The sequence below is a fragment of the Lactuca sativa genome, chromosome 8 (genome assembly GCF_002870075.4).
Source record: "Lactuca sativa cultivar Salinas chromosome 8, Lsat_Salinas_v11, whole genome shotgun sequence".
Taxonomy (NCBI): Eukaryota; Viridiplantae; Streptophyta; class Magnoliopsida; order Asterales; family Asteraceae; genus Lactuca; species Lactuca sativa.
Window position 1 is genome coordinate 73,451,482 of NC_056630.2, and position 27,010 is coordinate 73,478,491.

The following is a 27,010-nucleotide window of genomic DNA, read 5'->3' on the forward strand; positions in this document are numbered from 1 at the left end:
TTTTATGATCAGTGAAGATGGTACATTTTGTGCCGTAGAGATAGTGTCTCCATATCTTCAGAGCGAAGACGACTGCTTCTAGCTCAAGATCGTGCGTTGTGTAGTTCACTTCGTGCGTCTTTAGTTGCCTTGAGGCGTAGGCGATGACCTTCCCTCTTTGCATTAAGACACACCCAAGTCCTTGGTTTGATGCATCACAATAGACCACGAAGTCCTCCGTTCCCTCTGGCAGGGTTAGGATGGGCGCACTACATAAGGCTCGCTTTAGTGTCTGAAATGCGCTGTCTTGTTTTTCTCCCCAGTCGAAGGTCACATTCTTCTGGGTTAGGGTGGTAAGTAGCTTGGCAATGTTTGAAAAGTTCGGTATGAATCTTCGGTAATACCCGGCGAGTCCCAAAAATTGCCGGATTTCTGTAGGGGTTCTTGGAGTAGTCCAATTATCTATTGCCTTTATCTTGTAAGGTTCCACGTGTATTCCTTCTTTGCTTACAACATGTCCTAGGAAATCCACTTCCCAAATCCAAAATTTGCATTTGGAAAATTTTGCGTAAAGTTTCTCTGCCCTTAATGTTTCTAGTACTTGGCGGAGATGTCTGTTGTGTTCTTCCTGGCTTCTTGAATAGATGAGTATATCATCTATGAATACGATCACGAATTTATCCAGGAAGGGACGACATACTCGGTTCATCAACTCCATGAACACTGCTGGAGCATTCGTCAATCCGAAGGGCATTACCACAAATTCGTAGTGACCATAACGTGTTCGGAAAGCCGTTTTGGGGATGTCTCCTTCCAGTACTCGCAGTTGGTGATAACCAGACCTTAGATCGATCTTTGAGAAGTAGCTTGCTCCCTGCAGTTGGTCGAATAGATCGTCTATGCGCGATAAGGGATATCGGTTCTTGATCGTCAGTTTATTTAATTCCCGATAATCGATGCACATGCGAAAGGATCCGTCCTTCTTTTTCACGAATAGGACTGGCGCTCCCCATGGTGAGAAGCTCGGTCTGATGAATCCCTTGCTCAGCAGCTCGTTTAATTGACTGGATAGTTCCTGCATCTCAGCTGGGGCTAGACGGTAAGGTGACTTTGCTACAGGGGTAGCTCCGGGGATTAAGTCGATTCTGAACTCAACTTGACGTTCCGGTGGGATTCCTGGAAGATCTTCTGGGAAAGTATCTGGGAAGTTGCAGACTTCCGGAATGTCTTTAATGTTTTTCGATTCTCGTTTCTTATCTACTACGTGGGCTAGAAAGGCATGATATTCCTTACGAAGATACTTTTGTGCTTTAATACAGGAAATGATTTGTAAACTTGAACTAGGTTTGTCGCCATAAATGACCAGAGTTTCGCTGTTTGGCAGATTTAGGCGAACGGCCGTTTCGTGGCAAAGGATATCGGCATGGTGAAGGCTCAACCAGTCCATACCGATGATGACATCGAAACTTCTTATGGAAATGGGCATAAGATCGACTCGAAACAAGTGCTCATTTAAATTTAGTGTGCACCCTACGTATAAATCGTTTGCGTGTTCTGTTTTACCGTTTGCCATTTCTACAGTGAATATTTTATTGAGTGGTTGGGGTTTTTGATTAAGTAGGTGTTTGAATTTATGACTCACAAAACTTCTCTCCGCACCGCAGTCAAAAAGTATGCATGCATAAGTGTTGTTGAGTAGAAACGTACCCGTAACCACCGTAGGGTCCGCTATTGCTTCTCTCTGTCCTACTGCCAGCACTCTCCCCACACCACCAATATTCCTTTCCTTAGGACAATCCCTCCTGAAGTGTCCAGTCTCTCCGCACCCATAACATGCCCGGCTTACTCCAGTGCCAGAAACTTGAGTGATTGGTCGTGCCGGTGCTTTATAGAAACTGGTTGTGTGCCCTTTCCTGTCACAGTTCTTGCAGTGCATCTCGCAACAAATACCATGGTGATGGTAGTTGCACTTGCTGCACTTGGGCAGATTCCCCGCATATGGTTTTGTTGGTGCAGAGGTAGCAGGAGTTGTGGTGGGGGTAGTAGCAGCATGAACCGCAACCATTTGCTTCTTTGAAGGTTCTTGCGAAGTTTGTCCCTTCCTTTTGTTCCAAAATTTCTTCTTGCTGTTGTTGTTGGCATTGATCTCATTGTTGCTGTTCCCTTTGGTTGGTTCAGCCATAATAGTCGCGACTCCTTGACAGACACCATGATCAACAAGAGATTGTGCTAGTTCCTTGGCGCTGGCGAAAGTCAAGGGTTTGGAGGCTAATACACTTCCTCGAAGTTGGGGTGATAGTCCCCAGATGTATCTCTCGACCTTTTGGCTTTCCAGGGTTAACATTCCTGGGCAAAGTGTTATTAAGTCACTGAACCTGTTGGTGTAACCAGCTATGTCCGATCCTACCATCGAGAGGTTCCACAGCTCCTGTTCAAGCTTCTGAATCTCGCCTCTTGGGCAGTATTCTCGAAGGAGCATTCTTTTCAGGTTTTCCCAACCCATGGAGTTCGCCACCACCAGGGTTAGTGTTTGGACGTGGCCGTTCCACCATGTCAGGGTGCGTTCGGAGAAAGTAAAAGCGGCAAATTTTACTTTGCTTTCTTCAGGACATGCACAGATTTCGAATACAACTTCCGTTTTCTCTATCCATTGAGATAGAGCCAATACTCCCCCAGTCCCATAAAAGGGAACAGGTTTTCCGTTGGTGAAATCTTTGTAAGTGCATACCCCTGAACGGCTTTGACCTTGGCCATTTGTAAAACTGTTTGTTCCTCCCCCCGATCCGTTGTTGCTCATTTGAGCCATTGCTGCAGTTACAGCAGTCTGGAACATAACGGTGTCCATAATTGGAGGAGGTGGTGGAGGTGGTGTTGAAGTTGAGTTTCTGCGTGTTGATCTACGAGGAGGCATGTTCTGGTAGAGAAAAATAAGAATGAATACTATAAGTTTCTAATGTTTTGACAATCGTGTGTTACTTGTATCTTGTAATTTGTTTTGACTTTAGTTTATGGTTTCAAGGTAGGCATAGAATTTTAAACTCATAATTTTTGATAGGTATAAAATAAGAAATACTTCATATTCATACATATAGGTCACACCTGAAGTGTGTTACATTACATGTTTTGTTTGGAAAATTTGACCCTCCTAAGGGTCTCCGATTACAGACACAAAAGGGAAATAAGGAAAAACTTTTATCCGAAATCCTAATTTATAACAAAATTGTTGGGGCTCGAATAAGTCCTACTTGCGGCGTTTGGAGCTAGATTCGGCATCCGACCATTTGACTCCCATTAGTCGCCTCTCGAGATCTGCTTGTTGTTCCTTCATTTCTCTTATTTCTGCCAGAGTCGTTATCATTTGGTTATGAAGTGTTCCCGTGTAGATTTGGGTATTCTCATGTAGTCCTTCCAAACGGCGGATGTCAGCGGCGTTACCTTGGGTAGCAGCATTGATCTCGCGAACTCTGGCTGCTTGTTGGTCCGCCTGGTAGTTCTGGTTAGCTATGGCATTCACGACGACAGGTAGTGCTCGATCAGCTGAGCCTCCCCCACTGACATTGTAAAAATCTCGGCACATGCCGAAAGGAGGGCGTACACCTTGCTGGCGGCTCCAGTAGTAGAGGTGGCTTCCCCAGATAGGGGTGGGTTCCGGTTGATATGGTCTGATTACGGGAGGATGAGGGATGGGAGGGTCATACACTTCTGGCTCGGAGTCTGTCCCGCTAGAAATCTCCTCGATCTCTTCGTCGACTTCGAATTCCTCTCCGACTTCGACTTCGAATTCTTCCTCGATAACCCCTTCGGGTTCTTCCTCAACCTCTTCTTCGATTTCCTCTGGGTCTTCCTCCGGGTCTTCTTCTATCCAACCGTCGTTGCCTTGGTTTGGGTAGTAGGGATCTCCTGGTAAATGGAATCCGGCCATTTGTCTGTACTAGGATAGATGTATGAGAACGTTATAAGAAAAGAAATTTCTATTTAGCGACTTACTATTTTTAACTATAATTTTTATTATACAACTATTTTTAATAATACTCCTATACCATTTCAACTTGGCGAAACTAAAATAATTTTGTATTTGGTAAGTTTTCGGCTTGTTGTTCACTACGACCATTCCTCGACGTATGTTGGTCAAATCCAGGATAAATATAGTTGATCAGGCTATATTTATTCTCGACCTGATTACATACCCCCGGGCTCAATCGTAGTGTCGTAACTTGCCTTAATACTTTTTTTTAGTAAAACTTGTTATGATACGAGATTAATGCATGCTTGTAAAAATGTATATCTTTAAAAGAAAGTATTTTGTTCATGAAAATGTTTCGTCAGAGGGTTTTTGGTCCCCTTTGCATTTATAGTTTGTATATCGTATGTGGTTCGATATACTTAGTTCACTATAAACAATGCTCTGATACCAATCTGTCACACCCCCAAACCAGAATGGCGGAAACATTCGGGGGTGGATGACTTGACGTAGTATCACAACCATTGAATATCGTAAAGAAAGTAACACAACCATCACATATATAATGAAAATGTATGTTGTTGCGTTATACATATTAGCAAAAGAATATTACAATAAGATGATAAATGTTCAATAATAAAACATCCTTAGTGTTCCCTTCTCCAAAAGCTGGTGGTTACCTGTATTACTGATTCCCTGAGAAATACAAGTGGTTTCGAAAAAGTGTCAACAATTAAGTTGGTGAGTTCATAAGTGTTTTGCATTGAAAAGGATGTCCTTTTTTATAGTAAATCGATGAACGAGGTTTTCAAAAAATCCAATATTTTCTATAAATGATTTGAAAAGTTTCCTGTGTTGGAGTGCGTTTGTGTTTTCCATACTTGAACAATAGTGATAAAATTTGTGTTAACGATAAATGGAAATCTGAAATGCATATATGAATCTCGTAAATCAAACTTGTTTTTATACTTTTCTGTGAGTTTTATAACCATACTATTGACACTGACGGCCTGTAACAACATTCTTCAGGTGTTGTAGTGTTATGACATTTGTCACCCCAGACCTGCCGGTCTAACTATAGCTAATAGTTTAGGTGCGGGGTTGTCAATCCCGTATAGATCTATACACAAGTATCACGCTCTCTCTCCAAGAGATTATGGTATATAATACAGGACTTTAAATGCATACATACGAGTACGTTGAAGTTTAAATCTCTCACATTACTTGGTATAAAAAGATTTACGATAATAAAGACTTTACTTCTTTTGAAAACATTTCATTTGTTCGAGACGTATATGTAAAATGTATGAATCATTTGAATACTACACTCATTATAGTTTCTCAAAAGTATGTTTCCATTTAGTAAGAGCAACTTGGTGATATAATAGCCCTTTAATCATAACGTTATTATTGTATCAAAACCCTATAAGAATGATATTATAATTATGTTTATAAAATGATACTTTGACTTGTAATGTACTTGTATTTCCCCCCCCCCCCCCCTAAAACGTGAAAAGAATTGAAAGTAGGGGTATGAACTCACCCGTTAAGTTAGAAGAGAGAGGCTAGAGTTGAGCAGAGTTTCGACCGCGGAAAGTTGCGTCTTCGGGTTCTCGGGAATCTCTGCAGCGTAGATCCTTCGTCGGGGGCTCGAGTGTGGAAACCAAGGTAAAGAAATGGTCTCTGGAGCTGGGAGAATGGCTGAGGAATTGTGAAGGTGTGCCAAAACTCGAAGCTCATGCCATCTATTTATAGTGCTGGAAGAGTGAGTACGCGGGGCGTAATTTTGGAGTACGCGGGGCGTACTCACGTACGCGGCGCGTACGTTGTTACGGTGGACGTAATATGGCGTCATGGCTTACAACTCCTGGCTAGCTAAGCGTAGAGGGGGCGGGCCGATGGGACTCGACTCTGGGTCTAGTACGCGGGGCGTACTCCCAGAGAATGCGGGGCGTAATCCGGCCTGTCCTCTTCTAAATTCCGTAACTTTCGCATACAAGCTCCGTTTTTCGTGTTCTTTATATCCACGCGTAGGTGAGATTATGCTCTACAACTTTCATTTAGACTCCGTCGGCTAGTTTTGACTTTATTTTTTATGATATATTTTTAATAGGCCGGGCCTTCTAAAGTTCATTAAAAATTCATAGGTTCTTTATTCGACGTCGGTTTTCGTTTGTCTTTTTATCATTTTATTACCATTGAGGAGATCTTTAACTTCCGTTTAGGTGGCAATAGCTAAATAACACTCGATCTTCAATCCGAGTTTTTAGCCCTCTACTACTGTTACGAAACTTTGAAAATTCGTAACTTCTTCATACGAGGTCCAATTTGGGCGATCTTTTTATGCACGCTCACCTTTCAACGAGATCTACGACTTTTGTTTAGATACTTAAGGCTAAAATGTATTTTATTGAGATTTTACTTTTTACGTCAAATAATGTTTTAACGTCGTGTCGTAAATATATGAGTGGTTATAATTTCTTCAATATAACCCGGTTTTGAGCGTTCTTTATGTTTTTGGAAACCTTGGCATGATATCTAATATTCGATGCAGCCCAACCTAGATACTTGAACGCTTTATTTTCGAGGTTAATTTCGTTGTACTTAGCTTTCGAGTGTTACAATGCTTTTGGAAAATATAGGGTTGTCACATTGGTGCATCTTTGGGAGAGAAGAGAAGGATTTCAAGCAAGGAACAAGAAGAGGCTGTTAGATCTATTACTACTCATCCAACAGCTTCTATAAAAGGTATAAAGTTTATACCTTTCTCATTAGTTTGGGTAGATCTCATATTATTGGATTTTAGGGCTTCTTTTTCATCTAATATTGGGGCTTTGAGTGTATTAAGAACATATAGAGATTTGGACATCAGATCTGGACCTTGTGAGCTCCCTAGAGTCCAAAGGTCCCTGCTTTATTCAGCCATAATAGAGCCTTTGAGTGAAAAACCCTTAATAGAGCATGTTCTTAGCATTTCAAGCCCTAAGTGCCATGCATGAACGTAAAGCTCATGGATTTACATGATAAACGAGCCTTAAGAGCTTAGATCCAGAGTGTGAGAGGGTTTTATGCATTGAAATCATCTGAATACGACATGAGTCTTAATGGAATCGCCGAGTTGATGAGCCGACTCGACAAGTCGGTTAGGGTTTGTCCCAATGAGCATGATCACACAATAACTCGACGAGTTGAGTTGAACCTTCACGATACTTATGAGGAAAACGAGTGGAGTCGACGAGTCACATGGGTGCACTCGGCGATTCGAGTCAAACATGGACTGATAACTCGAGCTTGACTTCTGTTTACTTTAGGGTTTGGTCAAATATGAGTAATGGAGACCATAAAGGGGTAAAATTCTGTTTTGCTGTAACGCCCGGGTTTCAGGGCTAAGCATTTTAGACAATGTAATAGTCTAGGTCAACTATTGTAACTCTTTTTGAAGTAATAAAGATGAAATATTTGAGTATTATGTGAATTATGTGAATTTATGTGTTTTATACTTAATTATAAAGGTATAATTAATAAAGAATAAAAATAAGCGTCAAAATTAAAGTGTTAGATAAGTTCTATATCTTTACATAAAGTTGTAGTGGTCGAAACAAGGATTCCGGGGATATAAAGAACGCTGAAATCCGAGTTATAACGAAGATGTTATGACCCGTCGAAGTTTTGCGACGGAACCGGCACGACACCAGGAAGCGTAAAAAGTGAATTTATGATAGAAGACTTTTTAGCCTTATTAATCTAAACCAAAGTCGTAGAGTATGTTTTACCGAGAAAATCCATAAAAAGAATTCCCAAATCTGACTTCGTATGAGGAAGTTATGATTTTTCAAAGTTTCGACTTCTCAGTGTACAGCCCGAAACTCAAATTTTAGTTCACGCGGTTTTTGGCTTACACGACCTAAATGAGAGTTGAATATCTCATTAATATGAACTCAACGGTAAAAAGACAGACGAAAACGGATTCCGTATGAACGAGTTACGAATTCTTCTCGGTCATTTACCAGTCTAATCTCCTCCTACTGTTAAATTTAAGATCGGTCGAGAATTAGCCGACAAAGTCTAAATGAAAGTTGTAGATATTGTTTTTACCTACGTTTGGAAAAAAGAACATCAAAAGTGGAGCTCATATGCGAAAGTTACGGGGTTTAGAAGTCAGCAGGGTGCTGCTGCAAAAGGGGTGACGTGCACAATGTAGGCCACACACGTTTCGCCACCAAAATGCTAACACCTGGCCTGGAACTCAACGAGTTGGAGGCCAACTCGATGAGTTTTTGGGATTTCCAACCTATAAATAGAGGTGTCGGGTTCCCTTATTCTTCACACCTTCCCAACTTCACTTTTTCTCTCTAGTTTCTCTCTCTAAAGCCCCAAACCCCCCCCCCCCCCCTAAAGTCTAGGTAAACGCCCTAGCACCCAATGGAAGCCCCGAAGCTCCTAAAACCGCAAAAAAAGATCCTTTTGGGTCAGAAACGCTGCTCCAGCGAAGCCCGATTTTGAGAAAAACCCGCTGTAAGTGAGCTACGCCTAACCTATCTTTAGTTTAGCTTATGTTTTAGTATAGTAATGTTATTAGGACCTTATAATAAGTACTTGGGCTATTATTATGGGTTATATAAGTATTGTTTAACGCTTATATAATAGTAATAATAGCTAGACTATTAATTAGTCTCGGTGAATATTAGACTAAACCCTAGTGGTAATGATACTAGGTTTTGCCGAAGGAAAATTGTGTTAAGAGTAACGAAGTGTTGTCCAAGCGCCGAGTCACCACCTTCTCAGGTGAGTGCATAGTTACTTTCATCTTACACATAGATATGAAGTATTATATATAAATTACATGCTAAGTGTCCATATTATCTGAATCCTTGTTGTCTATGCTGGATGAACGATTTTATACATGTTTTAAATGATTTAAACTATATAAGTATTTTATATCTACAAAAATGTTGCGGTAAAACATGGGTAGATTTACTAAGACGATGTGTGATAAAATGATGAGAGGCCTCGATGTTGTTGTTGTTGATTCTGTCATCTAGCGGAGTATGGATGACGACCACGGACCCTTCTAAACAGTCCAGTGGAACGCTAGCAGGCTCGCAACCTGCAGGTGTTTGTGAACGATGTGTTCACCGGTGTACTCCATCCGCCACATGGTTGCCTTTAGGACATTTATTGCTAAGGAACCCCCTTAGCAGTAGTGTCCATCCCGATGATGATCCTTAGGATAGGTCCCTTATGATAGGTGTTTAGGGATGTTATGTGAGGATAACGGGAACGAGTAATCGGGTTATTGTTGGTTGATGAAATTAATAAACTTATTTATTATGGGTTGAAAACCCTATGTGCTCACCAGGCTCCCAAGCCTGACCCACTCAGTTTCATGTATTACAGGTAGTGGCGCTCGAGCATAGATGTGATGTTTTGGATGAGGGATTACGGATATAAGCCTGTATATATGAAGTAATGTAGTAAGGCTTATATTGTACTGTTTATACTTTTGATCTGTATCGAACATGACATCCCGAGTCTTTTAATGAAATACATTTCTACAAAAATGCTTTGATAAATCTTTATCATAGTTTTTCTTGGGGACGAATTCCGCAACTCTTTTATTTAAAATATTACTATGATTTTTAAACAAAGTATAAACAAAACCGGTCTTTTTTGGCCATGATTTTGGGGATGTCACATTTGCCCATTCCAAGAGTAAGAGAGCGAGAGAGAGAGAGAGAGAGAGAGAGAGAGATCAACCCTTAGTATATTTTGAGTATGAGTAGAGTAATAATTAGAGATAATTATCCTAATGTGTTAGGCGGAGGCTAGTTTGAGATTCCAGAGTAAGAGACTTTTACTTGCTTGATTACGAGGTGAGTCTTCTCACTATACTTACCATGAGTGGTATCTTTGTGTGACCGAGATGTCTTATGTGCTTATTTGTGTATTGTGATATTCTACATCTTGTCTTTGTGATTTATGATGAGTATTATTATTATGAACTTATTGAGTTAGGACCGGAGGGTCCACCCGAGTTGTGGGATTGGAGGGTCTCCACTGGAACACATTAACCGGAGGGTCGTATCGAGTTAGCCTCAAGTGGCTAATGTGATATGTGGGGTATTTTTGGGAACTCACTAAGCTTTGTGATTACCATGTTATGTGTTTTGTGTTTTAGGTACTTCTCAGGATCATGGGAAAGTGCCGACTTGATTGTACACACATCAGAGATTGAGTTATGATTGAGATGATCCTAGAGTTTTTATATATACAATTTTTGGATATGAGATTTGATGATTTGACATTTTGACATTTTGTGATTTTATTATTGAGATAAATGTGTTTGTAAAATTGAAAATTTTGGTTTGAAAATTTACGTTGTTACAGTAAGTATAGACTCTATATAACCCTGGTTGGTTCTTTGGCCTAATATCTGAATGGCATCTTCCTGATATCATTATTAGAATATGAAGTTACTTACTTTCGCTATAAATTAAATCTTTACAAAAACAAAGAAAGAATACAAACTGAAAGCGTAGTAACTTACATATTTGTCCACTACAAGATACCATGTTTCATGGCAGCAGTTATTTGGCTTCCATTTCCATAGTATCCATACTTGTAATGGTCCTCCAATACAACCATATTTAAGTTTTGAAATGGTTGTCATCTTCTATTCAAGAGTTCTTGTAATATACAATTTATAGTAGTTATTAGAAACAATCATATAATTTATAGCTGGAAAGAAAAAAAAAAGGGAAAAAAATAAAAAAAAACGATATAAAATAATGTGAAAACGATTGAAAAGATAATATGATTGACTGTGAAAGTAGGTAAGCAAGGGCAATACAAAATTCAGTAGTTTTCCATTATATTATGATTATAATTTGCTATTTTATACAGTAAATCCCTAAAGACAACATTTTTTGTTACATTATGGACATTGTTATCGTCGTTGTTTAGTAGGACTTTCATGGAGTCTGGAGATGTTTCCCTAGACAGCGCAACATAAAGCTGACCATGTGTGCAAACGTGTTGTGGTAGATATACCCTTATTTTCTTAAGTGACTGTCATTGGCTTTTGTTTATTGTCATGGCATAACATACTTTTATTGGAAACTGTTTTCTTGCAAATTAGAAAAGGTAGGTCTGGGGGATTGTGAATGAATTTGATACGAGGAATCCAAACTCGTTTCCCAATACATGTGCCTCTTGTGGTAGATATACCCCTATTTTCTTAAGTGACTGTCCTTGGCTTTTGTTTATTGTCATGGCATAACATACTTTTATTGGAAACTATTTTCTTGCAAATGAGAAAGGTAGGTCTGGGGGATTGTGAATGAATTTGATACGGGGGATGTAAACTTGTTTCCCAATACATGTGCCTGTTATGACGGTTGCTTCTATGACTAATGGGAGAAATTGGGGTACTATAAGATATGTACCATTACACAAACTATCCTTCTGAATAATGTTTCTCATCAGAATAATGGGGATGTTTGGTTTTAAGGTAAGCAAATGTGGAGGGATGTTTGGAAACTGTAGCTGATTTAGAAATTCTATTGGATATAAACCTTCTAACTATGACATGTATTTACCATTAGGCTGCATTGTATCCATGCTCCTGTATATCCTGTGATGGTTACCTGTCATTTGTAGGACGTGTTCATTAATTTTGTCAGCAACCTCATTTGTGGGGTATATAATTGCTCTATCTGAATGGTCAGTGGCAGATGCATTATGAAGAACACCATCTTCATATACAAAGTGTATCAGAACCTGCAGTGAGTTCTTTAAAGGAGGAATTAGGAGATCATCTAGTATCTTTATCCAAAACGCATTCATTGGGTCTTCCTTGTTAGGTTCACCTTGTAATACCGTAAATTTTTTTTAAAAAAAATTCATTTAAAAATACAATTATCTCTTTTCCACAATCACAAAATCCCACAAATATCAAGTTATCAAACACATGTCCAAAAGTTGTTCACAACACAAATCCAGGATCCTCCAAAAAAACATATCTCCAACTCACGTGTGTGTACAATCAAGTCGGTGTCTTCCCGTGATACTGAGAGGTACCTGAAACACATAACACATAACACGGTAAGCATGAAGCTTAGTGAGTTCCCCAAAATACCCCACACATCACATTAGCCACTCGAGGCTAACTAAATACGACCCTCCGATCCTAACTCAATAAGATCATAATAATAACACTTAGCATAAATCACAAAGACATAACGCATAATATCACAATACACAAGTAAGCACATGACACCTCAGCCACACAGTGATACCACTCATGGTAAGTATAATGAGAACACTCACCTTGCAAGAAATCGGATACCCTCGATCTCAAATCACCGGTCTAGCCTCCACCTAACACATACGATAATTATCCCTAATTAATAACGGCGCTTAAAGAAGCTAAACTAACCCTTCTACAAACTCAAAGAAGGGTAAAAGACCATTTTACCCCTCCATGGCCTTAATAGTCCACAAATCAACCAAACCCTAAAAATCAACTAAAAGTCAACGGCAGCGCGTATGCCACACGTACCAGCCCTCTATGCTGGTTGTACTCCAACGCCATGTATGCATCAGGGATTCATGACCCTATAGTTGCGCGTACTAGGATTACGCTCAACGTACCCCCCAGATTTTCTCTTCATACTCGATTGGTCTTAATCAGTTAAGACCTTAGCTCATATCCCAGATCGGGACTCCCTAAAGGCTCTTACAACATAAAGTTTGTGACATTAAGCCTTTGCATGGCTGATAAAGTCACAAACACCCAAAACTCTCATTCTCTTATCTCAAAATTCTCATATCTCATGCATGGGTTGATTCACACGTCCAAGTCTCGATTTTTATGACACTATACCACTAAAGACACTCAAAGGAGCCGATCATAGTCTCTGGAGCTCAATATCTCATAAAGCATCCAACTTTGGGACCACAAACCTAAAATGATCTAACATGATGCACAAAACAAAAGAGTGAGAAAGCTTTGAGCTTTATACCTCAAAATGAAGCTCCACACTCAGATAAGCTCAGATCCAAAGCCTAGAATCACACTCCTTCTTCACTCCAAAGAAATGCGAGATCACTCAATAGCTCACAAATGGACACGCAAGTTTAATGGACAAGTATTTAGGGTTGAGAGGGTTGATTGTCTGAGGATGATGCCCAGGAATGAGGCCATCATATCCTTTATATAGGGACACACCCCAAATTAGGGTTTTCACTCTGGTACACCCAGCGTACTAGGTGGCTTCCGCATCAAAAACGCGCATATGAGTACAATGAGTGTATACGTATGCCGCGCGTACTCATTTACCACCTTTTTTCTCAATAAGGGCTAAACTTGGCAATTTACCAAAAGAACAAGGGCTTATAAGGTATAACTGATCTTGGGATGTTACACACCTATAGTTTCATTACTGACTTTAAGTATCCATTCTGCAAAGTCAGATGTGAAGAATTGAGTACCAGGATTAGCAGGTGCATTCATCAACCACATATTCTTGGTTAACCTATAAACCTGAAAGGATTTCCACAGATAGCAATGAGGTAGTGTCGAAGACATAATGGCTTCATGAGTACTTTTTGACTTGACAGGTAAGGTTTGTCTAAAGTCTCCTCCAAGAATAATAGAAACACCGCCAAAATGGTTTCTGATCGCAGTCAAGAATGTCACGAAGTGAACGGTCAACACATTCAAAGCAACATCGATCACTCATAGTTGCTTCGTCCCAAATAATTAGTGAGGTATGTTTTAGAAATTCTGCAAGTGACATCTTCTTTTTAATGTCGCATGATTTTTTATCAGATAAGTCAATAGGTATTTTGAACCTTGAATGTGATGTCCTGCCGCATGGAAGCAGAAGTGAGGCTATTCCAGAAGCGGCTACAGCAAGAACCACTTTCCCAAGTGATCTAAAATATGAGATTATAATAGTCCATAAGAAGGTTTTCCCAGTACCTCTATTGCCATAAACAAAAAGGAGAGAGTGTTTTTTCATTTCATTTGATGTAACAACTGCTTATTAGACAGCCATCTACTGTCTGTTAAAATAGGAGAGCATTTGGAGATGTTTTCTATGCAAATCTTCTTTGTCATACATGATTTCCTCTAGTTTGAGATAGTTAGTTAAGACATTTACGGAAGAATTGGATGGAGTAGATAACTTGAAATCAGCCAATGATCTACTTGGGGTACTTGAATGGAGCATGTTCTCTAAATCCTATAGCAGTTGTTGAATTATATCAGAATGTACGTCAAAGGAACTACCTGGAAATTCCAGATGTAGTTTATATACATAATCATCCACCATTTTGGCGTATGCAAATTCCCATAGTGAGAATGGACTGTTGACTTCACAAAAGAGCAGAAGATGACAGAAAAGGGACTGTAGCTGAGGGGAAATCACCCAAGTTGATGCTTCATTAAAGGCAGCCATCCATTCAATGTCATCTCCTATTAAACCAAGAGCGTTACATGCATCACGAAAAGCTACATATAACTGGCCTGACACAGTCCGAACATCTTTATATGATATACATTCTTTTGGTGACACAACAACATCTATAGATAAAAGAGTTCGCCAGAAGATGGATGTACAAAAAGCAATATGCCAATTGCTTTTGAAGATTCATAAACCCTTTGTGACTATTCTTTAGAATCAGAATCCCATTTATAATGTTTTGGATAGTCCATGTAAGTTAGATTATGTCCTATAGGGTCATGTGCATTGCTATCGAACCATCCCAAAGTGGTGTTCTTCCAAGGGATAGATTACTAAGCACACGATGAATAGGCATGTCAGCTCTAAAGATAACATTTTGCATATATGGTAAATACACAGGCAGTATCATAACAGGTGGATGTATGATATGAATATCAAAATTCAGAATCCTCCATGCAGCTTCATGAGGACAAACATATCATCCATCAACGAAAGCATTAACCTCATTCACCGACTTAATGTTATGAATGGAACTCGTTTCAGCAGCTGCCTCATTTCTTTGAACTTGTGAGTCTGATGCGTTCAACACCTTTTGATATGTATTTGAAAAGATACTTGACCATCATGTTCCAACCACAATACTCGACGTTTATATGTGCTCTGAAACGGGAAGATAACCTTTTGTTGTAGGTTCCTACATAACCATTGTCAACGATAATCCCGTTTGGCATCATGTGACGTGAGCTACTGTTTCTTTTGTAACATGTGTATCCATTTTTATCAAAGAAAGTGCTCTTCTGAAATGGCTTTCGGATGTTCTTGCTGCATTTATCGTTCTTCATACATGGTGCAGACTTATTTAACAATCCATAAGGACCGTGAAGCATGCAGCTGGTAATTCTATCATACAGTGGTCTTTCTAAAACAGGATCAGGCAACTCTGCAGTCATATACTTATCAATGTCAGCTGGTTCTTTTATCATGTCTGCAGATGATGTCCATAACAATGTATGACAGTGTGGAAGGCCTTTTTTTGGATCTCTATTGTGTATAAATCTAGATAACATGTGGATTGGATGTGTGAGATTATGTAAACAACTATAAGGGAGAAAATGAAACCATAAGGGTAAGCATGTAGAAAACCATAAAGCACAGAAGATGTACTTATGTCTGATCATGTCACCAAAGGTCTTATCTTCTTTCAAAAACTTGATAAACGCATCAACTTTAATTTGGAAAACACATGAAATTATATCAGTTCTACTGTGAACATCGTGTTGCAGGTGAAGGTCCATAAAATGTTGAATCTCCGACCACTTTATGTTACATGTGAAAGTTATGAAAAAATGTGGATTCCCATATACTCTACATATAGCAAGTGCATCTTGGTAGTGTTTGTACATGTAACAGGGACCACCAACGAATGTTGCAGGTGAATAAACACGTTTACCTATCACTTTATTGTCTCTATCACCTTTGGAAAGTGCATCATAAAGATCACTAACATAATTTGACCGCAATTGCTCTTGGTGATGCAGTATGTAGTCCAATCGGTCTGCCTCCATGCAGGTATATGCATCCACCAGATATTTCTAAAAAAGGTGTCCTGATTCTAAAACATGTGAACATATATGTTGGCACAGATGTATCTGGTAATTGTAATACATGCTAACAGTGAGCTTTTTTTTGTAGAGGCACCAGTTTTGTTTTGGACATTTAAACGTGGTGACCAACTGTCTTCTCCATATGATAACAACAAAGGGTATTGTAGAGGCATATAACAGGGATGCAATTTACTAACACGTTGGGCATTACCACATTACCACCTTTTGATTGGATGACAATATCATATCTTCCACAATTACTTTCATCACCAATAATTATACACCTTAGGCTACCTGGAACTGGAACACTATATCTACGATTAGGAATGTTACTATGAAAACAGACAAAGTAAGATTGTAATCCTATTTCATTAGCAATTTGTTTGGATGTTTTGAAGTTACGTATGTACTCATTTCGAGCTGTCAAACATCGTATAAGAACCTAAGCCGTTTCAGTGTCTATGTTTAAGCCTATTGGAAAGTTCATTGTTAGTGTCGTAAGTATATAACTGCAAAAATATAGGCCCATTGTCATCTTCAGGACAAAGAGAGCCGATAGAGTGGTAAATCTAACCAGAGACCTTAAAAACATATGGGCCAAGACCATCATTGACTGCGTCATCAACATCAGTCCCAAAAGAAGTCATAGAAAACATATTGTTGTATGCCCTGATATCGGCCATGAAACGATTGTGTAAATATAAAGACCGAATTTCAGGAGGGGGGAAGGGTAAGGTAGGATACAATGCCAAACATATAGCACATCACTGGGTGTATGTTGGTTGATGAGCACTTGAGGCAGCCATATTTCTTTCGGAAAACCAAAAAAACACACCACAAAATTGACAAACATGGTCACAATCCCCGATGTCGTAGATAAGAGGGATAGGAAGAACCTAGAATCCCTGCATCCTAGGAGAGCTGCGAACAAAGCCAGCGGCAGATGAAGACGAAGAAAACGCAGTAGAAGGCACCTTGCGTTTAGGTAATTTAGGCATTTAGACGTGAAGAGAAAAACATAAAGAAAAATATGAAAGGGACCAACAATCAAACACAAGAAAAGAAACGAAAAGGGCAACAAATGGTTTATTGGTTACTTGTAAAGAGAGACGACGATCCGGAGAAGAGGAAAACAGACAGGAATTGTAAAAGTCAGTCGGTGGAGAAAAGGTGATATGGAAAAATATAAGAAGCAAGAAAACGAACACGTAGATAGCAGGGTCAGAGGTTAAGACAGATGGAATCCACTATCAGGGTTCACTATAAAAAAAACAAATTAGTGAATAAATAAATTCAGAAACTGTACAAAACAGAATTAAAAAAAATTGCACCCTAACAGGTTTAGAATTAGTATATTATATAACGCCAGGTCTACCTTTTTTGTATATTTTATACTAGGTTATAACCCGTGCGCACCACGGGTTAGATATTAAAATGTATTGTTTTAATAAAATTGTAAGTTATATATTTAAAATTGATATTTGATAATAAAATCTTTACTAATTAAAGTGTATATGTTTTGCAGTAATATGATAATGACATAACTATTGGTTGAAATTACGAACCTTTAGTTGTTTGAATATGAAATTGGTATTTTGTATTTGTAGATATGCAAAAAAGGTTATTATTTTATAAAATGAAATATAATTTTAACTAAAGCAAATACTGAAATTTATATAAATAATAAAATTATAAAAACTTTTTTACAAATTTCTAAAAACTTCTTTATACACAACATTGGATGTTTTATTTGTTAGTCTACAATATTTATCTAAAATCAACAATTTTAAACCATGTCTACTTTGAACTCAAGATAAAGCAACATACAATTGACTATGTGTAAAAACAGAATCCTTGATAAACAAACCAACATTTGATAAAGACTGTCCTTGGCTCTTATTCGTTGTCAATGTGAAACACACAGCCAATGGAAATTGTCTTCTTTAGAATTTGAACAGGATCTTGTCTTTAGAAGGAGTTAAAGACATTCTTGGAATAAAAGTTTGGTTTCCAATATTACTTCCAGTTAAGATAACTGCCTCAATAACACGTTTTCCCAAAGATATAACCTGTAGTCTAGTCCCATTACACAAGCCACTTTTCGGATCAATGTTTCTCAATAACATAACTAGAACACCGACTATTAAAATGAGCTTATGGTTTGGCAGACCTAAGACTTTAAGATCATTTAAAACATCAGGTGATTATAAATTTGTATCAAACTGATCATGAAGAAACTCAGATTGGCATAGGCTATATGAACTTAAGTATTATGTTGGTTCTCCTGGAAACAATGACAACAAACGATTGTTTATTTCTTAGACAACTTCATTCTAGGGAGCAAGTATTGCTCTTTCTTGAAAATAACCAGCAATGTTGAAGTTTTCCAGTATAGAAGGATATACAAAACTAATTAATGAACCTATAGGATCATGTGGATTAGTAATGACAATATCTTCTGGAATATCAACAATTGCTTCACCGTCATTCGGACCACCAAGATTACCTTCTCCTATGTCTAAAAGCCAAGTTGAAAAATACCTTATTTGTTTAATAGTAGATGGATCGCTTCCAACTGTTAACCTCATGTTTTTTGTTAATTTATGAACTTTGCATTGTTTCCATAAATATGAAGAACTTAAAGAAGCATTAACAATGTTTTGTCTACTACTACTTGGAACAACAGGTAGAATTTGTCTGAAATCACCTCCAAAGACAATCACTTTCCCTCCGAATGGAATATTTGAATTTGTAGGATTGACACACTTTAATATATCATTCAGAGTTCGATCTAAAGCTTCGAATGCATGCTTGTGTACCATGTGTGCTTCATTCTTTGGATTTATTCTACAAAAAGAATCCTCGGTAAGCTTTATGGGAATTATAAACCGAGAGTGTGTTGTCCTGCCTCCAGTCAATAATACTGAAGCTATCCCACTTGAAGAAACATTTAAAAAAATCTCACCTTGAGCTCTAATTGCTGCAGAAATTGTCTTCCAAAGAAATGTCTTACCAGTTCCACCATAACCATAAACAAAGAATACACCTCCCTGATTATATTTAACTGCATCCATGATATCAAGAAAAATGTCCCGTTGCTGGTTTGTTAATGCAACAAACAACTGATCAGACTCGTTCTTTAAATTTGGTATGTCATAATCTAGCTCCTCCGTAATAAGACAATTGTTTGAAGATGAAACAGAATCAACATCTAGGTAAGGCATCTTTCCAAATTTTTTAAGTCTGGAATTGTTACAGAGTAAAATTTGTTCTATCTCAAACAAAGTCAAGTTTTTAAGTTGATATTCGTTTAGTGATAAACCTATACGGAAAATAATGGGAAAATGACATATATGCCCAATAAACTTTCTAGGGTTTACCCATTTAGCCACTTAACTTATTTTGTGGCTTTCTAAGGGAAAAAATTACACTTTGTCGGGTCGATTAGGTCCTTTTGGGCAAAATGAAGGGGTCATCCGGTTACCCCTTTGCCACATTAGATATTTGTTGACCAATTATTTCTTATCCCAGTACTATTCATCTTCTTCCCCATCTGATATCCCTCAATCATGTTACCTGATACACATTAGTAAACATCAAAATCATGTCGTCATGTTCTGATTATGCCGATAATTATGTGAGGTTAACAAAGTACACACCCAATAACATTTCTCCCAAAATCGTTGTCGCTAATTTCTACTTTCTTGTTACTAGGACCTTAGCTTTTAAACCATTAGCTCCTTACTTACCTGATTCTTCCTCTTATTATCGTCATTGGTGCTACAATAGTGAAAGAAGGGATCGAAGATTGGCAAAGACAACAACAGGTATGTCCATAAGTTTGAAATTTAGATATTTCATGATTGAATGGTAGATCTTATAGGAAGTTAAAGCTTATTTAATTTCGAAATTTCTAATCTATTTTCAGGATCATGAGGTAAATAATCGAAAAAGTTAAAGTTCATCATAGTGGTGGAGTTTTCGAATCGAGCCAATGGAAGAAACTAAGAATAGAGATATAGTGAAAGTAGAAAAAGAAGAATTCTTCCCTGCAGATCTTCTGCTTTCATCTAGCTACGATGATGCAATCTGTTATGTTGAAACAATGAATCTTGATGGCGAAACACAGATTCCAAGCTTCGAAACACAAATTACATCTATGGCACCCCTGCAACTCCACCGGCCACCACACACAATCAAGCCATCAATTGCAAATTTTCTGCTTTCGTTTCACCTTCGTCAAGTTAACCGGGCACCGAAAGGCTTCCCACTTTTCTAATTTTACTTACGTTCCTCTTCATTCTCGATCGACTGCCTTTGTTTCAAAGTTTTCCATTTAACACAGAGGAAAACGATAAATAGGAAAGAAATGGGCCTAATTTTTGGATATGTGGCACTCAAACCGGTTATAACAAGTCAAGAAGACTAAAAAGACAGGTAGCCACAAGTTTGTTCCCTTATAAAGCCACTTAAAAAGTTAAGTGACTAAAAGAGTTAACCCTAAAAAGTTTATAGGGCATATATGTCATTTCTCCAAAAATAATTTATTAATTAGAACATATAAAAAAACTAATTGATTGGGACGTAAAATATAATTGAATTTATACTAAAATTGTATATGATACTCTTTTAATAATAATGAGATAAATTTATATTACCTGGAGACTTTAATCTCTGTTGTTGATTGTAAAGAATTCCATCTAACAGGTATTCCCAGGTGTTTTGCCAAACTATCTTTGGTTTACACAAACTGTTGGACAATAGCATCGTAACAAATAAGAACCGTAGATAAAAACCAGATCCAGAAAGACTTGCTTCCTTAATTGCATCGATGAATTCTTTGTCGTCATCTAAAATGCCACGATTGTAACATGCATCTTTAAAAGAAGAACATAGTTCACCATTGACTATGCGAATTTCTTCGAATGATTTAGGACCTTTGACTTCACTTAAAAGAATTCTTAAGAAATATGCTTCTTCGAGTTTAAATGAAACAGAGTGAATTCTCCCAATCGCATATCCAACTTTCCTTGGCTTCCAAATCAGATCTTTATGGTGCCAAACAAACTTAGTAAGAAATTCAACATATGTCAGCTTTCGTGCTTTTTTATTGATTTCATTACACTTCATCTAAGATGTGAACATTGAAGAAGCAATTGAAGTTCAGTCAAGAACTATTGGATTAGTGTCTAAGTCCATAACTATTTTGGTATGTACTTGACCCGATTATGAGCATGGTCCTTTTGGGTTGCCTTCACCATAGCAATATGTAGGATGAATTAAGGAAAGAGAGGTTTAATTATAATTTATTAATATATTATAAGAATAATATATTAAAGGAGAAATCATAATTTTTAATTAATATTAATCAAGAATTAATTAAGAATTAATTTTGTGGCTAAAAGAGATTAATTAAGCTTAGGGGACTAAAGTTGTAATTATAAGATAATTACACTTGGGCTATGGATCACCTAATAATATATAGGTTGGACGAATTCTATGGGAAGCCCATAAGGAATTCGTTCAAGGGATATGTTAAAGGAGTCCATGGGCAGCTTAGGGCCTAAGCAGTCAGATTAGGGTTTCCTAGTTGCAAACCCTAATAACTTACATGTATATAAAGGACCCCTATGCCCCAAAAAAGTGGCTAACACTTGGATTAGGGTTTCCAGCCGTTTTTGGTGCCTCCTCTCTCCTCCCTCTTCATCCAAGTTTCTTAGTGGTGTTTGTGACTCCATTAGAGGTGCAACACTTGAGGCACTAAGCTTTCTGAAGCTAAGGATTGATTGTTATTGCTATATAACAATCAAAGGTCAGATCTAAACCCTATTTTGTATTAATATGATTAATTATATGCTAGATCTAGGGTTTATAGCTTTGGATATTCAATTGCATGTTCATTGGACAAACTAGATCCAAAAGCTATTAGGGTTTGCATGTACACCATAGGAATGATGTATTGCTCGAAACCCATCAGAGGTATCAGAGCCTAGGATTATTTGTTAGTGAATTTGATGCTTATTTGATCGAAAATTTGCTGAAAATCGAAATTTTTGAGTTTTTCCGACTTGACTCGCTGAGTCCATAGTGAACTCGACGAGTCCAAGCCTGACTCGACGAGTCAGAGAGTCAGATGGAGCTAATTTCGGGATTTTAACTTGTTTTGGCTGTGGATAATTTCCTAATACGTTTTTTATTAATAAAATCCAATTTTTATCAGAATTTGGAGATTATCCTTGCCAAAATAGAAGATAATTGTCAAAATTTAGATAATCTTTAGTTTTTTTAGATAAATATTGATTATTTGTAATTTAGATTTGAATTATCTTGTGAAAAAGTTTCAATTTCTCCCTTTAGGTTTTATAGTTTAAATTTGAACTTAAATGTTTTGGTTTTGAAATTTAAATAATTAAACCTCATTGTTTTGAAAAGTTTCAAAACTTGTCCTCAAGTTTTGGAATTTAAATTTTGGTTAAAAGTCTTAATTTGAAATTTTAAATCCTAAAACCGAAGTAATTTGAAAAGTTCAATTTACACCCTTATGGTTTTATTAATTATTTAAATTGTATAATTAAAAGAGATTTAATAAACCCATAAAGTTTTGGTTTACATTTAATTAAATTAAAAGTATAATTTATTAAATTAGACCACCTAGTATTTTAAATGTGTAAAATACACCTTATACTATATATAACATTAAAAGTCAAATATTATATATATGTATGAGTAAACAGTCAATCTTACCGTTAGTAGGCCTCATTCACGAAGTTGGTCTATAAGGGGTGTTTAAGGAAATTGCCTATAAAATGGCGATTGAATGGGTATCCACTCTTACCCACCGCATTTTTGACTAGTGGAGGGTCGTTAGCCAAACGGGTAAGATAGGACGAAACCTTCCATTAAAAGTATAATGAAGTACAAAGTAACTAAATGCCTTCATAAATTCCCAAATCTAGTTACTTTAGGCAAACTGTGAAATTGTATGCTAATCCATGGAATGACACTTTGTACCTTTGTCGAGACGTTAGTGGAGTGTGTGTAGTTAACCGACACACTAATTTGGGTTTGGCATTGGTAGCGAAGGGTGGCTCGATGTTTGTCATAGATCAATGGAGCGTGTGTGGCTAACCGACACATTGATTAGGTGATAGTAGCATTGAGTGCACCACGTAGATTCGTATGGTTATTCACACCTTTTTTGTGATCCTCGGCATCCCAATCGCAAACTTGAAGGGTATAATCGAGATTAAACATGCCATTGAAAAGTTTAATGAATCTCAAAAGATCTAGGAGTTTCAATTCATTTAAAACTTAAAGTTCATTTTCGTTTTTCATGGTGGAAATTGGTAAATCGTCATTTGCCTACCTTCAAATATTCTGCAACTAGATTACAACATCCTTCTTCTAGGTTGTAGAGTATTGTGTTGGATCCTAGCCTTGATGTTTCATTTTGGGTGTTACATCAAGGATTCTTATCAACTGACTTGAATTTTCTCCCATTTTGTAGATGTCTGAATCTTACAATGGTCTTCCTAAATCCTTTGGAACAAGCTTTCCAAATGAAGATGATGTTCCAAGATACGATCAAGGAAATGAGAGTCATGCTTCACTTCCTCCACCTCCTCTAATTGTTCTCCCTGCCCCACAAGTTCAAAAGCTTGAAAAGTTCAAGCTCACTCAAGCCCTTTTGGCAAGTAAGCACGAAGATGGGAAACCTGTGTGTACACACGTCTTAGAGATGAAGTCACACATTGATAGGTTAAGGATGTTGGATGTCGATATCTCATAAATGTTGGCTGTTGACTGGGTTCTTCAGTCATTTCCTGATTCATATAGTGAGTTCATAAGAGAGTACTATATGATGGAACTCGACGTGACCCTAATTCATCTCATTTATTTGCTTATAGCTGTTGAATCAGTAATGATTTGGCGTGCTGGTCAAGCAAATTTGTCTGGTGAGTCAAACTCCCAAGATTCATTGGACACTGGCTACATTAGAAGTCCAGAAAAGGATGAGATTGTCCCTGGCTATGTACCAAAGGAGTCCATTTGCTTTTACTGCCAAGAGAAGGGGCAATCGAGACGAAGCTGCCCTGTTAACCTGAGAGATCTAAGAGATGGAAGAGTCAAGACGTATGGCTCTACTTTTGGTAAAATCCATTAACTAACTCTATAAGTTCCTATTTTTGGTTCTTAATACATGATGCGATAAGATTACATTTTGATATTTTGCAGGATCGAAGAAAAGAAATGAAACTTAAGGAAGAAGCGTGCAGAATCTGATCACGAAAAAATGGATTTCGATCGCATGGATTCAAAGATCGGATTTTTGAGCTGCTGCTTTAGAGTTAGGGTAGATTGCTAAGAAATATGTAATAGCATAGTTTTTAGTTGAATTGCATTGTAAGGAGAAGTTTTTCCGCAATAAAATAAATTTTGAGTTTTATCTTATTTATTTATCCTTACAATGGCGTGTATGAAAAATTGATGTTTGTGTATTTCTATTGTTAGCAAAAAGGATTTGATTCTTAATTAGGTTATTTGCGGAAGTGTCGAGAGTTTACCAAATAGGGAGAGTTTCTCATCGCCCAAGTTTCAAGTGGATAGAAACTTGGAATCATGCAACGGGTATTGTATGATGAATGAAAAACTTTCACATTTGGGAAATTTAGATTAATTCTTTAACAAAGTGTCAATTGAAGGACTAGGAGATCGAGTACACTAGGTCGTGCGTTGATCAAGTCTACCACAAGAGTGACAAAGATATTCATCATGATTTACTAAAGTTCAGTAAATATGGTTATACTTATAAGATTGAGTATAATTCTGAGTTGATTGAAAGAGTTTCAATCAATAGCAGAACAAATAAGAAGAATCTAGTAGGCAGAAAGATAAAAGTTTCTCTATTCTAAGAAGAAGGGAGAGTACCTTTTATTGTGTTTTATGATAAGTCTTAATGATTAAGAACCATGTCTCAGTTGATCCACTAAGCGAGTCTTAGTGCAATTGCATGTCTAAGAAGAGGAATCGAGAATTGTAGAAATGGTTAAATCAAGAAGTCAATCATACTTCGTTCCAATTTTAATTCTTAGAGTCAAGATTGTGACTTGAGTGAAAAGTCTTAAGTAGGTTTGTAACACTTATCAAATGTAGAATAAGAAAGTTTCCTATTCTTGTACACTCGAAATTGGTAAGTTGTGATGTCTTGGATAAGACAAAGACCAACTAGGACCAATTAAGTGAAGTGTTAAACTTGATAAGAAGCTACACTAACTCTTGAATATTTGTTTTGTCAAGATATGTTTCTTGACAAGAGAACCTTTTATGTCATAGAGTCAGTGGGAGTCTTAAACGTCTTGAAAAGTTTCAAGAACAAATTCAAGAATAAACCTAGTTAATCATCACTAGCACATGACTTGAGGTTTACAACCTGTCATGTTGACATAATTTTGTTTTCTGTGCCATTCCATTTGAGTTAACTATGTATGTGAGTTCTATGAGTTCTCATTTGAATGCATAAAGGCAAACACCCTGATCAATAGAAAGTACATTGATAAGGTAAGGGTGAGCTGCTTAACAACCATGAAGCAATGGTGGGCATTCGTGCTGCCATAAGGCGAGAAATCAAGATTGAACAAGTTCAATCCATATGAGTTGGATTTGTCACAAACATTGTCTTATGATTGTTGTTATGTCAAATTTACATGGATAGGAACGCATACATCATAAAATCTAAGTGTCATAAGGTTTATCCTCTTCATGAAAATGATTGTGAGGAAATGCTTTCACTAAGAGAGATTTTAAGAAGATTGCAATTGTGAAAATTGTATTCTCAAATTCGATTATGATTACGGCATCCCTTTTCATAGTTCGAAATTAGTCTGAACATTTGGGACTTAATAACATAAGTTCTAAATTTGTTTAGACACACATGTAAGCTTTCTAAGGCAAAGGTGTATGAAGTTAAGAAGCTTAGATAAAGGCTTATCAAAGCATTAGGTATTAGAAATATGAACTTAAGGAATTCAATAAGCATTGTCTTTTGGAAGTTCCATTGTTTTTTGAATACATGTCAAAGCTAGTGGGAGCATAAGTGTTATGCCAATAAGGAAATAATCATCATGTTAGTGGGAGCATGATTATTATGGTAAGTATTTCAAGTTAGCAATATTAATTATAGAAAACAAGAGTAATACTTTGCAAAGTTGCAAGGGTTGAAAAGTTGTTTTGCTATAATTAATGGAGAGAATATTATACTTCATTTCAAATCTAAAGGCTTAGATTGTGGAATTTTAATCAAATTTAGTCAAATATATATATGAATGTTGTGTTGGAATGGTTCAACATGAGGAAATTATATATATGGAAAGGATAATTGCATTCTCAAATTTTGGTTATGATTACGGCATCCCTTTTTATAATCAAAATTGTGAGAACATGGCAATTAGAAATACTATAGCAAAAGACTGGTAAAGTATCACATCTTTATGTAAGATATTATGAATCGTGTCCCATACGCTTTAGGTATAGGATCAATTGCATACGCTATAATGTTTAACCATTCTAAAATTTTCCAAATGCTCAGTGCATTAAGAGGGAAAAGGGATTAGAATCGGTTTTGACTAAAATAATTAAACAACTGTCAAAGGATGATCCAAAGTTCGCTGAGGATTGGTCGCTTGTGAATAGTTGGAAGTATAGCGTTGGATGGACCATACCGACATTATTATGAATAGATCATATTCTATTAAGAATGAGTTGTCATATGGAAAATATGGAAATGTTTCCATATTGGGAGTTCGAAATTTAGATTTTATGTCTAGATTAGAAAATTTTATGCAAAAAGGATGTTCAAAGGAATGTACTTTGAGTGAGAGACATCACATCTATAGAATTGTTTTGTAACAATTTCTGATAGAATACTTAGTAATTTCATTGGCCAAGTCTTGGTTACTTCTATGCTATGACTTTACGAAAGGATCGTTGCATAAAATGTT

The 27,010-nt window shown here is 37.2% G+C and overlaps 1 protein-coding gene across 1 annotated transcript; it reads right to left on the reverse strand.

The window, feature by feature from the left end:
* Window positions 1-18,346: 18,346 nt before the first annotated feature.
* LOC111900577 (uncharacterized) lies at window positions 18,347-19,237 on the reverse strand. The gene has a single exon (XM_023896458.1). The coding sequence runs from the start codon at window positions 19,235-19,237 to the stop codon at window positions 18,347-18,349; it is 891 nt and encodes a 296-aa protein (XP_023752226.1).
* Between the last annotated feature and the right edge of the window lie 7,773 nt (window positions 19,238-27,010).

Bases quoted from the DNA above. Each gene is read 5' to 3' on its own strand.
- LOC111900577 (XM_023896458.1), bottom strand. From the start codon at position 19,237: ATGCCTTACCTAGATGTTGATTCTGTTTCATCTTCAAACAATTGTCTT.